The following is a 17,233-nucleotide window of genomic DNA, read 5'->3' on the forward strand; positions in this document are numbered from 1 at the left end:
CATGTACTGTGTATAATAATTTCATCATGTTTATTTTTAACAATGGGATAAGTCAGATAAACTGTACTCTGGGTTAATAGTGACAGATGCATGAAGGAGGGGGATGTTTAGCTTGATTGTCATGAGATTGTCAGATGTGCTGTTTATCTGATGAGGGCAGTTGGTGTCTATCGAGTGGGGCTGGGCGATAAAACGATAACGATATTTCTGCTGCAAGGAAAGCGACACTGCTCAGCTGTCACCACAAGAAAAACATCAGAGTGATCAGAAAGGAAATATACTTCAAATAAACTTTAGCAGCGTCTGAAATGTGGAGTTATACATTCCCTGTTTGAGTGGAGCGACCGGCGATCTGCTCTCTGTGACCGACTGTGAGTGACAGGATCAGTGGTGTAACTGTACTGACCTACAGTGACCTCACCTCTGTCCCTACATCCTAACAGCTTCAGCAGCGTTAAATCACGTCTGGTCCTCACGACTACAGCCCTGTTACAGCGCTCAGTCAGATTTTAGTGTTGGTGCATTCACAAGCAAAAGTGAAAGAAGTGGTTCATGTGAGTTACAGCCCTGATTTAAAGGACAGTAAACTGAGGAAGCTGTGAGGCTTTGGAGAGCGGGGGAGCGTCATCTGTCCAGGACAGCTGTTTTTAGGAGAGTTGATGATACTGCAGATCAAACACGACACAAAAGGACCGATTTCAGTTTAAACGTAGCTAAAAGGAGGACTCGGTTTGTCTGGTGTGAGAATCACTGCAGTTAATGCTTTTACACAGCGAGCGTCAAAGATACTGCAGCTCACTCCGCAAACTACTGAGTTATGATGGTGAATAGTGTCTCTCTCTCTCTCTCTCTCTCTCTCTCTCTCTCTCTCTCTCTCCCTCTCTCCCCAGCTACAGCAGCTGCCGGTCCAGCTTATTTTCCGGGTCAGACGGTGTTCCCGTCCTCCGCCCCCATTATAGTGCCTACAGTACCGCAGCAGCCTCCGCCGGCCAAGCGTGAGAAGAAGCCAGTGAGTGGACCACATGACATTATCACTGTACATAATACGTAAACAAATTGGACACAGTGGAGCAGAAACTCAGTAACACCCCACCCACCTCACCAGTCAGCGATAAACTGCTTGTAGTTCTTAATCAGCTGTGTTTCAGATGAAGCGCTGTGGACTGATTCACAGCCGATTCAAACTCCTGCTTGGCTTCATGCTTCTAGTTAGCTGCTACTGTGTCAGCTTCATGATGTCCATGTGTTTAGGATAAAATGGTCCTGAGCTGTTACTGAGGTGGTTCCCCTGTTGTCACTAGTACACTATATTTCCAAAAGTATTCAGTCACCCATCCAAATCATTGAATTCAGGTGTTCCCGTCACTTCCATGGCCACAGGTGTATAAAGCCGAGCCCCTCGGCCTGCAGACTGCTTCTACAGACATTAGTGAAAGAATGGGTCGCTCTCAGGAGCTCAGTGAATTCCAGCGTGGTGCCGTGATCGGACGCCACCTGAGCAGCAAGTCCAGTCATGAAATTTCCTCACTACTAAATATTCCACAGTCCACTGTCAGTGGGATTATAACAAAGTGGAAGCGATTGGGAACGACAGCAACTCAGCCACGAAGTGGTCGGCCACGTAAAATGACAGAGCGGTCAGCGGATGCTGAGGGGCATAGTGCGCAGAGGTCACCGACTTTCTGAGTCCATCACTACAGACCTCCAAACTTCATGTGGTCTTCAGACCAGCTCAAGAACAGCGTAGAGAGCTTCATGGAATGGGTTTCCATGGCCGAGCAGCTGCATCCAAGCCTTACATCACCAAGCGCAATGCAAAGCGTGGAATGCAGTGGAGTAAAGCGCCGCCACTGGACTCTAGAGCAGTGGAGACGTGTTCTCTGGAGTGACCAATCACGCTTCTCCGTCTGGAAATCCAGAATTAAGAATGGGATGTTGCTCAGTTTCGTATGCGTGTGATGCCAGACGAGCGAATACTTTTGGCAGTATAGTGTACATTCCACACTCCTGTCTTTTCTCCAGGCTTTTGGTTTTAATCTTTTATGTTTTGTGCTTATGAAAAGATAAAAACAACACAATGGACTCTAAAACCACTGGTACAGCTGGGTACCGGTACGATGTTTGTGCATTGATGAACAAAAAAATGTACCTGCACAGAAAATTTTTCCCCTGACAGTGTCAGAAAATACATAAACTGAAATTATTAAACAGTTTGTGATGATTTAGCACGCCGCTAATAGGGGGAGTATAAGCTTCCATTATTTTTTGCGGTCAGCCTTAGAGCTCCAGTGCAAAATAAAAAAAAAAATCGAGCTTTGTATACCAAACAGATGTTTTGGCTGATCAGCTACATTTGGAGTAAATCTGTTTTTAGCATCTCTAGTGCTTAAAACTACTTCATTATTAGGATGAATGATTAGAAAGAAATGTGTTCGCGTAGGAACATCATCAGATCTTACTGTCATAAATGAATCTTGTCTGGATTGTAAAATGTGTTGTGGTGAGACTGGATCTTCTCAAACTGGCAGAGCAAAGCACGAACGTTTACCTTCTGGCACTAAACCTAATGAAACTTAAAGCCTGTGATGTTCTGACATTTTTGGTCCTGTTTGGTGCTCTTTGGTCCTGTTTGGTGCTCTTTGGTCCTCTTTAGTCCTCTTTGGTCCTCTTTGGTCCTGTTTGGTCCTTTAGTCCTCTTTAGTCCTCTTTGGTCCTCTTTGGTCCTGTTTGGTCCTTTAGTCCTCTTTAGTCCTCTTTGGTCCTCTTTGGTCCTGTTTGGTCCTTTAGTCCTCTTTGGTCCTCTTTGGTCCTCTTTAGTCCTCTTTGGTCCTGTTTGGTGCTCTTTGGTCCTGTTTGGTCCTCTTTAGTCCTCTTTGGTGCTCTTTGGTCCTTTTCTGTCCAAGAAAATGGTTTTAGACCACATTACGCTTCGAGACTTGCCACACTCTGTGGAGACTCTTGAGTCCTGGCTTGGCAGAGTAATTTAAGTGCGTTTCTGCTGCTCTTTGTGTTTTTTGTCCTCACAGATCCGGATCCGTGATCCTAACCAGGGAGGAAAGGACATCACAGAAGAGATCATGTCCGGGAGCAGGAATCCCACACCCCCTGTGGGGAGGAATTTCTCCACCCCCACACCCCCCCAGGTACGATCCACACCAGCACACTTGGGGTGCAAATATGTGGTGATTTAATTCAATTTTGGAATATTAGAATTGATTCTAATGATTTTTTTTATCAAATCGTCACATTTAGAGGAGCCTGTTTCTTACAGATGCTTATATATGTTATATAAAAAAAATGATGCATTATCATTTGCAGATATTGATCCAGATGTAAGTTAGTTTTATTGGTTAAGTGATGCATTGATTGAGCCTCTTGTGTGTCGATAGCAGCGGAGTGCGAGTCAGACTCCAGATCAGTTGGCCTACAGTGTGGATCCACCGTACAGACTCAGCCCTGTGTCAACAGACAGCAAACCTGCGCTGGGTCAGTCATTCCTCTCAGACTCTTTACTCATAGATGAGTGATACACAGCAGCCAGACGACTGCATATCAGATCATTGGTAGAAAGGGAAACAGTGAGTAGATAGAAGTAAATAGATGGAAAGAAAGTGAAAATAAGCTGAAATGAACGTTTTCTCATCTGGTGAGAAACACCGTATTTGATGTCGGGTATCTGGGTTTTTTATTTTATGCAGTTTTTATTTTCACTACTCATGACAGTGTGCCTTACGAAAAAAGTACAGTCTTTCCTAATGTTGATCGCTTCATTGCAAAGTTGAGGTGTTGCATTTTGTTCTTTGCCCTTTGCTTCTTGTGTAAAACTCAAAGCTTCTGGTTATGGATTCTGGATTCAGCTGAACCAGGGTTGGCAACTCAAATGTTAAGAAGAGCCAGTTTGTCCTTTCAGCAAAAAACAAACTGCCTTGGGAGCCTCAACACTTTATGGCCATTTTACCATCTTGGCTGTAAATGTGTCTGAGTGTGCTAAAGTATCAGTATAGGCTAAAAATATAAAATAAACAAAAACTCATACTGACGCTCTGCTTTAACCTTCAGCTCAGCTATAGCCGCTTTTCTCACATCTCCAGCAGGAAACTTTTCCTCAAAAGTAACAGGTTCTTGTAAAAATGTCTCTTAAAGTTTGACTTTTTACGAGGCTGAAGTCGCTTCTTACTCGTCAGCTTCTTGTTCTGATTTTCCTCTTCCACCTTAAGTGGTGCCTGCGGTGGAACGGGATCATTGAAACGAGACTCTGACTTCAGCTTTGTGACTTTGTAGTGTTTGTCAGCTTCTCACTGCAGATTAAACGTATCAGGAAACCAGCTGGAGTGATTCTAAATGCAAAGAAGTCCATTCGACTTCAAATGATCCTGTTCGTCTTAAATCTCTCTCTTTGCCTTTTCGTTAGCTACTAGCTAGGCGAGACTGTTGTCTTTGTTGCTATGGTGACCAGCATCTTCAGGGTTAAATGGTGAAAAAGACCATTTACTGTTAAACTGTGTTGAAGGATCAGCAGAGCTTCATTTTACTGTAGAGGAGGATTATTTTATTATTACCTGCAAACCTGATTCTGCTGCGGAGCCGCCACAGGGCAGTAACAGAGCCGCATGTTGCCGACCGCTGGGCTAAACTGTGCAGTTCTGAAACTGTGATTTTTGGGTTCCTCTTTGCTTCTCTTACCATCCGCTCACTCTCCGTCGGGCCGTGTTTAGTCTTTCATTTAAAATAGACTATTATATAAACATTTTTAATCTGTGCTGATCCCAAACCCTCTTTCTCATTTGAGTTGACGGCTCTTAGGTTTTACCCAGATTTTGTTGGTTGATTCCACCCTCACCCCCCCCCCTTATTTTAATATGTAAAATATTATTTAGGGGAATAATTTCTGTTGCAAGCAGTTTCTCCAAACATTTCTGTAGAACAGTTAAATCACTGAATGTAATGTTGATTTTTATATGATTGTTTTTGCTGAGTTTTTGAGGTTTGGTTTGTAGATGGATGGGTGGGTGGATGGATGGGTAGAGGGGTGGGTGGATGGGTAGAGGGGGGGGTGGGTGGATGGAAGGGTGGATGGATGGATGGGTGGATGGATGGATGCATGGACATATTGTAATATCAGCAAACATGGCATGTAACAAGGACTAGAAGAAACTAGAAATGGGAAAAAATTGACCTATTTAATAATAATAATCAATAAGTAAATTAAAATAAAACCAAGTTAAATTAATAAAATTAGTAAATAGTAATTAGTAAAATTAATTGCAAATACAAATAAAAAGAGAGAGAAAAGGAGAAACTGAACTACTTATTTATCTGTTAGTGAATCTCTGATGGCTCTTTTGTGTGTGTCTGTCTTAGAGGACAAGCCCAGAGCGGATTCCAGCCTTCAGAAACCTTCATCACCTGGACTTCGGCCTTCAGAATCCTCCACAGAAAGGAGAGAAGCCCCAAGTCTTCCTTTATCAGACTCTTCTTCTCCTCCTCTCAAGGAGCCGGAGCTGCCTACAGCGCCCCCTAGCGTTCCTCTTCCTCTCAACACCTACAAGCCCACTGCCGCAGGAGAACCCGAGGAACATCTTCAGACGGTTTCTACGGTTCCTGCTGTTTTAGGCCAGTCGTCTGTTTCTGATACAGAAACCTCTCAACTAGAAGCTTCTCCGAGTCCGTCGGCCTCTCCTTCACCTCCTTTGAAGGCGGTTAACGGTTTAGCTGAGTCTCCAGCACCTTCTCCCTGCTGTGACACAGAATTTTCATCTCAGGAGATCCTCCCTGCTTCTCTGCCCGACCCTCAGTTTTCAACCTTAAGCTCGGTTCTCATGGAAGAACCTCAGAAGGAAACTCTAGATTTAAGAGAACACATCCAGGAGGAGCGTCCTTCATCTCCATTTGACCATGGTACCCGGAATTCATCCACCTCTACAACCTCCTTGCCCTCTAGCATCACCCCGGCTGCGGTAGCGCCCCCTCCTGGCCTCTCCACAGAGCTTCACACAAGTTCCTGTGAAACTGATGAAAGAAGCAAAACCGCAAACACTATTAATGTAAACCTGAAAGCTGAGGCAGACGTACAGGAGACTGATGGCTGTTCAGATGCTATTCAGAGTCAAACTAATTCCAGAAAAACGATGCCAACAGGTACAGTGCCCTTGTTTTCTTCTATCCGTATGAAACACAGACCACCAGCAGAGGTTTAAAGGGGCAGAAAACTCCAATCGCCAATGATGAAGTGGATATTTAGGTTTAATATCTTAGAAACTCCTATCCACGGTTTTCCTAGACAACATTTACCATTACGCGGTGCGTGTCTTTGGAACGTGAATGGGCACGTGTTCCGGTTTGTTGTTGACCACCGATAGTGTACGGATCAGATTCAGGTCTAGAGAGATTTGTCATTAGCCGGTTATTAAACCGTGTAGCTTGCTGGGTTTCGCTTTCTGGATACCTGGTTGTGTCTCGGTGGCATCGTAGACAAGAATGTTTAACAAGAACTGTAAGTGGTGTCACCCAGTCTGTTCCTCATCCGTTGAACCCATTCCGAGTCTGGGTTGACGATGTGGAACTCTGGCCAGATGTCACATATACGTTGAGCTACCTTGGTTTTTCTGAAGGTGTGGGCGACGAGGAGCTGAGAAATGATAAAAGCACAGAAGCTTATGATGATGTACACAGCGATAAAACTGCAAGGGTTCCGTGTTACAATTGCGAACAGTTCGCATTTCTCAAAGCTGAGGCCAGTCGGTCGGGAAACCCAACCACTCCGCATGGGTTACGGTTCGATCCGCGGTGTAGTAGAGACAGCAGGGCGGTCTTGCGTCGCTGGTCCAGGCAGATCTTGTCGCCACGTCGCTGCCGTTTTGTGGAAGGTAGGTCAGGGATTTTAGATGAAACTAGAACACACAGACTCACATTTACTCTGAGAGAGAAAGCTGGGTGTGCTGCCACAGTCGCCGTAACGGTTTATTCGTCTAGCACTGCAGTAGCAAAGCGTTTCGTAGGCCCGACTAAAATACCATCAGGTGTGCACTCTTCATTCGATTGTTCATGAGAACGTCTCTCTTATGCATTTATTATGTTTTATCGCAAATTTGGAGGAGCAAACATGAATTTTCCACGTTTCTTTTTAGTTCAGCGCCGCTAGCCAAGCTCTTTTGGCCTCGTCTTCCTCGGACACTGGCGTTCCGGTCTGTCCTGGCCTTTGTGTTCGTAGCATTCGTTTTCCAGCATCGCTTTAAGCTTTCAGTGGCTGTTATGACACCGTCTGACAGCGCATAACGTTTCTGTGCTTTTGAGACGGTTCGATAGCGTCGTCGTTACTCTCTGTGAAAAGCGTTACACGGAAGTTCAGCCCATTCTAGAGGGCCTGTTGTGACGTCATGGCAACCGCTGCTGAGAATAGACGAAAACCGTGGGTAGTTTTAGCTCGACAGTGCTTTACTGACTGATATGATTGGCAACTGCTAAATGTGGCTGATTAACCTAAACAGCAGAAATGTACAAGATCGTGAAAAATAAATAAATAAATAAAGAAATAAGTCTAAAGAAATAAAACTCGCGTCATCATGTGTCACGTTTGGCGTAATTTGCTGCCTCTTCAGACGTTTCACCGTGTAAACATCGAGAGCGTTCATCTATAGCGGCTGTCTGTGGTCTGTTATGGTTTTAATGTACAGTAACGTTTAAATGCTGAGTGACGCTCGGAGAAATCGGCGCCTGATGTCGGCGCCGCTGCGCGAACCTTCCTGGAAAACAGTGGTCTTGAATTTTTGGCAGCGCGTCTGGGGGCCTGGAGTAAAGATTGACTAACCGTGTTCCTTTCTTCTCTGTTAGCTGCCTCTGTTGCACCAAAGGGCTGGAAAAGACCAAATGAAGACTGTGTGGATGTGGAGCCTCTACCCCAGGAGAGTGAGGTGTGTGGGTGGGCGTGTGAACCTTTGGCTCTGGGAACTTTGTTAGTGATTGTATTTATAAATGTACCCAGTTCATCCCCTCACACCAGATTTAGTCCGTCAGCCGGGACGTCAGGCGCTGATGGTACGGAACCAATTTCAGGCTGTTGTTACTGTTTTAGCTGTTCCTTGTACTTTAGTCTATGTTTATAGATAATCGGTCATTTAGTCTCACAAACCACAGAGTTTATTTACGATTGGTTTGAGGTACATTTGTGATGATTTGGGCGTTTTTCGCACAATGCAAATTCTATTTTGAAGCATTTAGAGATTTTTTTACATTTACAGCGTTTAGCAGACGGTCTGATCCAAAACGACTTACAGGAAGAGCTTCGTCTGTCTAGAGAAAGTATCTCTGATAGTTACCAGTGGGTTAGAGAGAAAGACGGTCCTGAGCTCAGATACTGATAGAAACACAGTCACTGTAGATACAGAGAGAGAAGGAGCAGAGCTGAACTCAGAACTCTGTGCTGTACACTACAACACACTACAATACACTACAACACACTACACTACAATACACTACACTACAACACACTACACTACACTACACTACAACACACTACAATACACTACAACACACTACAACACACTACACTACACTACAACACACTACACTACACTACAATACACTACAACACACTACACTACAATACACTACACTACAACACACTATAATACACTACAATACACTACAATACAATACACTACACTACAACACACTACACTACACTACAATACAATACAGCTCACTACACTACAATACACTGCAACACACTACACTACAACACACTATAATACACTACAATACACTACAGCTCACTACAATACACAGTGCAATACAATACGATATGATGTATAAGTGGAGCTCAATATATCGCAAACAATACTTAATTCAATGCTTCTAGAATTGTTGGTCCTTCCTCTTTAAAGCAGGCGGTTCTTGACCGTAAAACACACCAGACTCTTTGACAGACAGAAGTCTGTGTGTGAGGCTAATGGGGTTTGAGCTTTCATCACGTGTTGGCTACTTCAGCTTTATTGCTCCAGTGTAAACCTGAAGAAGCAAAACTTCAGACACCAAACATCTCTCAGCTGGCTGATCCGCTTGGAGCGAGAAACTTGCATTAACTTGATTTTTCACCAGAGATCCTGTCTGATTCTCCTGAACCCAATCGATCAACCTTTATTTAAACTCGGAAAACACTGAGGGAGACCCTCATTTACAACGTAGCTGAGTAATACAGGAATCGGGATGAGAGTCGTACAGTAAAAACTCATCAAATGTTATGACCTAAATAATAAAAGTTAAATGGAATAATAAGAAGGTACCAATAAACCATTAAATCCATAAACGATTAATATCACAATATAACAACTTATCAAGTAACAGAGCAGATTAATAAATAAAATAAATGAATAAAAATATAAATTAGTGAAATTAAACTGACTCAGAAGCTTCTCCTTTACCCTTTTTACTCGTCCAGGAGGGAGCCGACTCGGCTGGAGACGATGCATCTCAGCCAGAGACCACAAATGGCTCCACTCCAGTCCAGGAGCTCCAGGAGAACCTTCCTGTTCTGGAGGAGAACGGCGAGATGGAGCCAGAGCCACTGAGGAACGGGGCGGGACACGAGACTGAGACAGAAAGTCTGGACAGTGGGGTCACTGAGGACCGAAAGAGCCCCACAGGGACATCGTCACTCATACATGAAGGTGAGAGTCATGTCAGATAGAAATCGGCGTTTTTGGTTTATGAATATTGACACATTTTTAAATTTGAATATGAAAAAAAATTATGATGTAAAGACTAAAAATGGCAAATACAATAACTTGCTTAGTTTTAATGTCATTTTTTTTTTAATGTTTAGAAAAAAAAATCCATTGTCCATCCATCTAAAAATCCAGGTTAACATTTCAGTCTTCTACACTGTATTTCCAAAAGTGTTCAGTCACCCATCCAGATCATTGAATCCAGGTGTTCCAGTCACTTCCGTGGCCACAGGGGTATAAAGCCGAGCCCCTAGGCCTGCAGACTGCTTCTACAGACATTAGTGAAAGAATGGGTCGCTCTCAGGAGCTCTGTGAATTCCAGCGTGGTGCCGTGATCGGACGCCACCTGTGCAGCAAGTCCAGTCGTGAAATTTCCTCACTACTAAATATTCCACAGTCCACTGTCAGTGGGATTATAACAAAGTGGAAGCGATTGGGAACGACAGCAACTCAGCCACGAAGTGGTCGGCCACGTAAAATGACAGAGCGGGGTCAGCGGATGCTGAGGGGCATAGTGCGCAGAGGTCACCAACTTTCTGCAGAGTCCATCACTACAGACCTCCAAACTTCATGTGGCCTTCAGATCAGCTCAAGAACAGCGTAGAGAGCTTCATGGAATGGGTTTCCATGGCCGAGCAGCTGCATCCAAGCCTTACATCACCAAGCGCAATGCAAAGCGTGGAATGCAGTGGTGTAAAGCGCCGCCACTGGACTCTAGAGCAGTGGAGACGTGTTCTCTGGAGTGACCAATCACGCTTCTCCGTCTGGAAATCTGATGGATGAGACTGAGAGCCAGGCCTTCTCGTCCACCATCAGTGTCTGACCTCACAAATGTTCTTCTGGCAGAACGGTCAGAAATTCCCATAAACACTCCTAACCCTTGTGGAAAGCCTTCCCAGAAGAGCTGAAGCTGTTCTAGCTGCAAAGGGTGGGCTGACATCATATTAAACCCTATGGATTAAGAATGGGAGGTCACTCAAGTTCATATGCGTGTGAAGCCAGACGAGCGAATACTTTTGGAAATATGGTTTTCATACGTATGTTTTTATATAATCGCTGTGAGAGGATTAAGACGTCGCAGCTCTCAGTAACACAAGATTTTCAGCTTTAATTGGATGCAGCCGCCCGTTTCCAACTTGAGAGACAGAGAAAAATGTCACTCTGAGCTCCCTTTTCCAACCTTGAACATATCAAATACTTTCTTTTTCTCAAAGAATAAGAATTGTTTTGTTCTAAAAACTCTGAAGAAGACGACTTGGAAGAGACGGAGACTGAAAAAGTTTGTTGTGATTAAAGGCGACTCCACTAAAGCTGCTTCCTAGTCACGGTTTTTTAATTGTTGATCATTTTCAAATGTGTAGTAACAGCCTTTTAGTGTCTTTTGCCCTTTGACGTTTAAGCGTATCTGTCATTTTTCGTACTGTTTACATAATACAGATTTAACTGTGTAGTTAAATAATAACTGAAATGCAGCATGAATGTAAATGTAATGTCCCAAAAACTGCCAAACCAGTTCAACGTGTAAAAAATGTTTTTTCTTTCGTCAAATATTTTAATAATAATGAAATATCAAATGTGTTTAATTGAAGGTTTACACTCATTTCATTGAGCTGCAAGTGTGAAATTACTAAAATATCTAATTTAATAAATAAAATGCTGATTTAAGACACCCTAAACTGTAAAAGTGCAGTGTTTGTCTCACAGCTCTGTTTTTTTTTTTGTTTGTCTCAGTGCTCGTCCAGTCCAATGGTAAGAAGCAGTATGACCGGGACTTCCTGCTGGGCTTCCAGTTCATGCCAGCCTGTGTGCAGAAACCAGAGGGTTTACCTCAGATTAGCGACGTCGTTCTGGACAAGGTGGGCCTCTCAACACTACCTACGGGTTATTTTATAGCGTCTCATTCAGGGGTCCCGCAGACCCTGATACAGAAATATAGTCTTAAAATAGATTTTAAAAATATAAATATTTTTTTTTTTTTTTTTTTTTTTTTTTTTTACTTCGAGGTATTAAATGTGGATCAGATATCTGCTAAATTAACCCCAATCAACGTCTAGCTGGTTTTTATTGCCTCAGAGCTGCTGTACAGTAGACCTACTGCACGAACTGCAGCACTGATGCACATTTCCAGAAGATGAGGGATCTGTGGGATATGAAAGCTGGTAATATCTGCGGTGCCAGTATTTCCTCTGGGTATGAATTAGTTGCGTCTGTATAAACACAGGCGTGTAAAACGTGAGTGTGTCGGCTTCTGTGAGCGAATTGCAACCTAAACTGTCCACTAAACTGTCCACTAAACTGTCCACTAAACTGTCCACTCCTGCAGTGTTTTTCATTCACAAGCTGTGCGTGGTTGGAAATGAAACTATTGCTGAGATGTTCTGCTTTAGTAGCCACTTCGGGCGAGTCTGGATTAAAGAGTAACTCCACCCCACTACTCTCAGCTGACTCCACCCCTGGCTCCACTTTGAGAAACGCTCGAAATTGGGTGGGGCACTGCAGTAGGTGCATGTAGGTTTGGAGGTGGGGCTGGGAGGGAAATGGGTGGGCTGGACTGCCGTGTTTTTAGATCTAGTCTATGTTAGAAAGCAGAATTGTTAGAAAGAAGAGTTGGTGAAGCAAGGCTAAGGCGAGAGGTCCAGATCAGTGAGCAGCAGTTTGGTTTCATGCCCAGAAAGAGGACCACAGATGCAATGTTTGCGTTGAGAGTGTTGGTAGAGAAGTACAGAGAAGGTCAGAAGGAGCTGCATTGTGTCTTTGTGGATCTAGAGAAGGCAGATGATAGGGTGCCAAGAGAGGAACTGTGGTACTGTATGAGGAAGTCAGGTGTAGCTGAAAAGTATGTTAGGGTGGTGCAGGACATGTATGAGGATAGTGAGACAGTGGTGAGGTGTGCAGTTGGAGTGACAAATGGTTTCAAGGTGAAGGTGGGGTTACATCAGGGATCAGCTTTGAGCCCCTTCTTGTTTGCAATGGTGATGGACAGGTTGACAGATGAGGTCAGGCAGGAGGCTCCATGGACCATGATGTTTGCAGATGACATTGTAATCTGTGGTGAGAGCAGAGAGCAGGTGGAAGAGAATCTGGAGAGGTGGAGGTTTGCACTGGAGAGGAGAGGAATGAAGGTCAGTAGAGACAAGACGGAATACATGTGTGTGAATGAGAGGGAGGCAGGTGGAAAGGTGAAGATGCAAGGAGTAGAGGTCGTAAAGGTGGATGACTTCAAATATCTTGGGTCAACCATCCAGAGCAATGGACAGTGTAGAAAAGAGGTGAGGAAGAGGGTGCAGGCAGGATGGAGTGGGTGGAGACGGGTGTCAGGGCTGATGTGTGACAGAAGGATAGCAGCAAGAGTGAAAGGGAAGGTCTACAAGACAGCAGTGCGTCCTGCTATGATGTTTGGTTTGGAGACTGTGGCTCTGTCTAAAAGACAGGAGGCTGAGCTGGAGGTGGCGGAGATGAAGATGCTGAGATTTTCATTGGGAGTGACGAGGATGGACAAGATTAGAAATGAGCAGATCAGAGGGACAGTGAAGGTGGAGCAGTTTGGAGATAAAGCCAGAGAGGCCAGGTTGAGATGGTTTGGACATGTGTTGAGGAGGAATAGTGGATATATTGGGCAAAGAACGTTGGAGATGGAGCTGCCGGGCAGAAGGAGAAGAGGTAGACCTCAGAGAAGGTTTATGGATGTAGTGAAGGTGGACATGGAGATGGTTGGTGTGAAAGTAGAGGAGGCAGTGGATAGGGCAAGATGGAGGCAGATGATCCGCTGTGGCGACCCCTAAAGGGAGCAGCCGAAAGAAGAAGAAGAAGAAATCCAGGGTGCTTCTCCACTGCTGCCTCTCGTTTGGACAAACAGCCCACAGCGAGTGGACTGTAGCCCATGTCTGGGCGATTCTCTGCTCAGCGCCTTCAGACATCCTGTTTCCATTAAAATTGCATTATGGGTATGTCACACTTGGCAGCGAGCTCAGTTTAACCGAAAGACAAGCGGGAAACACGTCCAGCTCCATTTCACACCCCGATCTGCTCTGAACGCCCTCAGCTTAAGACCGTGCTTTCGCGAAAGATTGAATTTACACAGGTTTTTCTCCTTTAACCCAAAACTGAAGAAGCCGACCTCAGACTGACGGACTGCGTTTGGAGTAATGGGACACTCTGTACATCTGTTTGTCTCCGTGAAGGCGGAGGAGTGTCTCGGACACTGAATTAGCCGTTTGGACGCAGTCGCCCCCTTTAATCATTCTGACCTCAAGCGTTCAGTGTTTTCAGTTTCAGTTTAGTTGCTTGTTTTGACGTCACTTTGTTTGGTGGCCGGCGTCCGGTTTTCTTTCAGCGTTGCTTCAGTCACGCAGAGATCTGGGCATAATTAGTTAAATATGTCATTATTAAGAAATCGACAGTCTCCGTAAACGGGACATTGAGCTGCCCTCTAGGAGGCACTGCAGGATATGTGTATATATACATACAGCGCTGTGTGAAAGTCTCAGGCACCCAAGACACGTTTTCAAAATCTGTTTATTGGTGTAGTTTGTGTTTATTTGCTGAGAAAAGTGTTAATATTTGAATAAACAAAATTTATAGAAGAATATGAATTAATAATGATTTTATATAAATAATAAACAGTGATGTTCTGGATGTTGGTGTGTGTGTTTACCCATCTCCAAGCCTCTCCTCCTCGAGGAAGTCCAGTATTATATGTAGTTAAAAAGCAGCTCCTGGTTTGACCAATCAGTGCTCAGTAAATTGAGCTCATGATGTCATTGATGATATTAACGAGTCTCTGTGGCGGCTGTGAAGGTGTCCAGGAAAAATATGGACCCGAGAAATTCTTGTTACTGTTTATTGTTTTTCTGTTTATTTGAATTATGAATACGACTTTATTCTAATGTGTATTGTGATAAAATCACTGCTGAGGGAAACTGGTTAAAAATTTGCTTAGACGCCTAAAACTTTCACACAGTAGTGTGTGTGTGTGTGTGTGTGTGTGTGTGTGTGTGTGTGTGTGTGTGTGTGTGTGTTTTTTCTTCTTCTTCTTCACCCTGAGGTCCAGTCATGATTGAGTTCATCACTGAAACAGTTGTAATGCATGTTTACATAATCGTTATTTCTTAGAACTGATGCTCGTTACTGCACTTTTAAGACTAATATATGCCTAATATATTTGTTATAAGTCTTTCTGAAGGAATCCGTGTTTATTCAGCTGTGCTTTCTTATTATTCGGTCCAGTCTGTTTCTATTTTTACTTATTTATTTTGTAACTCATTATTCAGTTTCTCAGTATTGTAGTAATGTAGTAATTACTTGATTAATAACACGATTGATAGACAGCCAAACTCTTTTTATCTCTGTGTATGAGGGATTTGTTCTGTTCAGAGGGGGGGTGGGGGGTGGGGGGTGGAGGGAGTCGGGGGTTTGGGGGGCAGCTGGAGGAATCTGCCTTTTCATTCATCTTTGCACTTTCACCGCATCTGGATCGTAGTCCTCCCCCTGCTGGTGAATTCATGGTATTGCATCATGCTTTTTCAGATCAACCAAACCAAGGTGCCATTGATCCGGATGGTGGATCCCCGGCTGATCTCCAGAGGGCCGGACTTCACACCAGCTTTCGCTGATTTTACCAGACAGTTACCGGGAGCACGGGGAGCAGCAGTGAGTGCATACATACACACTCAGTCACTTCCTGTCAAAAATATGTGGACACCCTGCCTGCTTTTGAAATTCTCCGGTTAATATTTGATTCTCAGCAGTACCTTTTAAATTAAAGGGCCTGTGTCCTTCACTTTTCTCCCTGAGGTCCACCTGAGACATTTCTTTTGTTTTACTTACCAAAAATAGTCATCATTAGCCTTTTCTTGACATTTTGGACCTGTTTCGTCCCTTAGAATTACGCAGGCTGTTTTTATTACTGCAGCTTTAAGACTGATCTGTCTGCTAGGATTCGCTGCTGTGGTGCTGGGTGTCCCCGGCCTAGTTAAACTCCTCTACTGCAGGGAGTTCTGTCTCTGACTTGATGCTTAGTTAATCTCCAATACTGTGATGAGTGGCGTCCCCGGCTTGTCAGACTCTGCTACTCTGCTGAAGTGTCTGAAGTGGTTCTCAGATGAAAATAGAAAAGTCCTGAACAAGCAGGCAAAGTATAAACATCACAAACATACCATAAAGAATACAAAACAAAGAACTGATGTAAAGCAGCAGCTAAAACGTGCACAGAGTCCTTATACCGGACACACGGATACACGCAGGAGGGGAAAATCCAGTGGCTTTTTAAGTGTAAAACTCTTGTCTATGAGTGACTCTTGATAAAATCACCTGCTAAATAAACGTCATTGCTATGATTACAAATCCTTGTACCTCTAAATTGTAATGCTTGTAAAATCCTTGTAATGGAAATTGATGTAAAGAATTTTATTCAAGGTCATTTTGGCCCGTTTGTGTTGGTCCAGTCATTGTGAAGTGTGCGCACAGTATAAAAAAAGGTTTTCTTGTATTTCACAGTTTGAACATTTTGACGTGACGAGGATGAAATGTAAATGTAAAGGAAGCTGTTTGGTGTCTGAGTAACACTCGTTTGTTGTTCTTAGCTGCTGAGCCTGACCGCCCGGCGGCCGCCTCTACGGAAGATCATCATGAACGTCTCGGTGAACGACGACGTGCAGCTGAAAAAGGCTGAAAACGCCTGGAAACCTGGCCTGAAGAGAGAGGCAGTTAAAGAAGATCCAGACGCACAGAAAACTCAGGTAAACACACACACACACACACACACACACACACACACACACACAGACACACACACACACACACAGACACACACACACACACACACAGACACACACACACACACACAGACACACACACACAGACACACACACACACACACACAGACACACACACACACAGACACACACACACACACACACACACACAGACACACACACACACACACAGACACACACAGACACACACACACACACACACACACTCACTCACTCACTCACTCAGACACACACACACACACACTCACTCAGACACACACACACACACACTCACTCAGACACACACACACACACTCACTCAGACACACACACACACACACTCAGACACACACACTCACACAGACACACACTCACTAAGACACACACACACACTCACTCAAACACACTCACACAAACACACACACACACACTTAAACACACACACTCACTCACTCACTCACTCACTCACTCAGACACACACACACACACACTCACTCAGACACACACACACTCACTCAGACACACACACACACACACTCACTCAGACACACACACACACACACACACACTCACTCAGACACACACACACACACACACACACACTCACTCAGACACACACACTCACACAGACACACACTCACTAAGACACACACACACACTCACTCAAACACACTCACACAAACACACACACACACACTTAAACACACACACTCACTCAGACAAACACACGCGCGCACACACACTGACATACACACACTC

The 17,233-nt window shown here is 44.2% G+C and overlaps 1 protein-coding gene across 3 annotated transcripts in view; it reads left to right on the forward strand.

The window, feature by feature from the left end:
• The window catches only part of eif4g3a (eukaryotic translation initiation factor 4 gamma, 3a), a 90,604-nt gene that overhangs the window by 41,918 nt on the left and 31,453 nt on the right, over positions 1-17,233 (forward strand). For 2 of the 3 annotated variants that reach the window (XM_037532216.1, XM_037532214.1), the window contains exons 8-16: positions 891-1,009; positions 3,027-3,143; positions 3,390-3,486; positions 5,362-6,138; positions 7,831-7,910; positions 9,437-9,665; positions 11,454-11,578; positions 15,249-15,371; positions 16,304-16,459. In XM_037532216.1, the coding sequence (XP_037388113.1) occupies positions 891-1,009; positions 3,027-3,143; positions 3,390-3,486; positions 5,362-6,138; positions 7,831-7,910; positions 9,437-9,665; positions 11,454-11,578; positions 15,249-15,371; positions 16,304-16,459 (1,823 nt within the window). The remainder of the gene's footprint in view (positions 1-890; positions 1,010-3,026; positions 3,144-3,389; positions 3,487-5,361; positions 6,139-7,830; positions 7,911-9,436; positions 9,666-11,453; positions 11,579-15,248; positions 15,372-16,303; positions 16,460-17,233) is intronic. The other variant, XM_037532215.1, reaches the window with a different exon arrangement.

This window comes from Pygocentrus nattereri, chromosome 21 (genome assembly GCF_015220715.1).
Source record: "Pygocentrus nattereri isolate fPygNat1 chromosome 21, fPygNat1.pri, whole genome shotgun sequence".
Classification (NCBI taxonomy): Eukaryota; Metazoa; Chordata; class Actinopteri; order Characiformes; family Serrasalmidae; genus Pygocentrus; species Pygocentrus nattereri.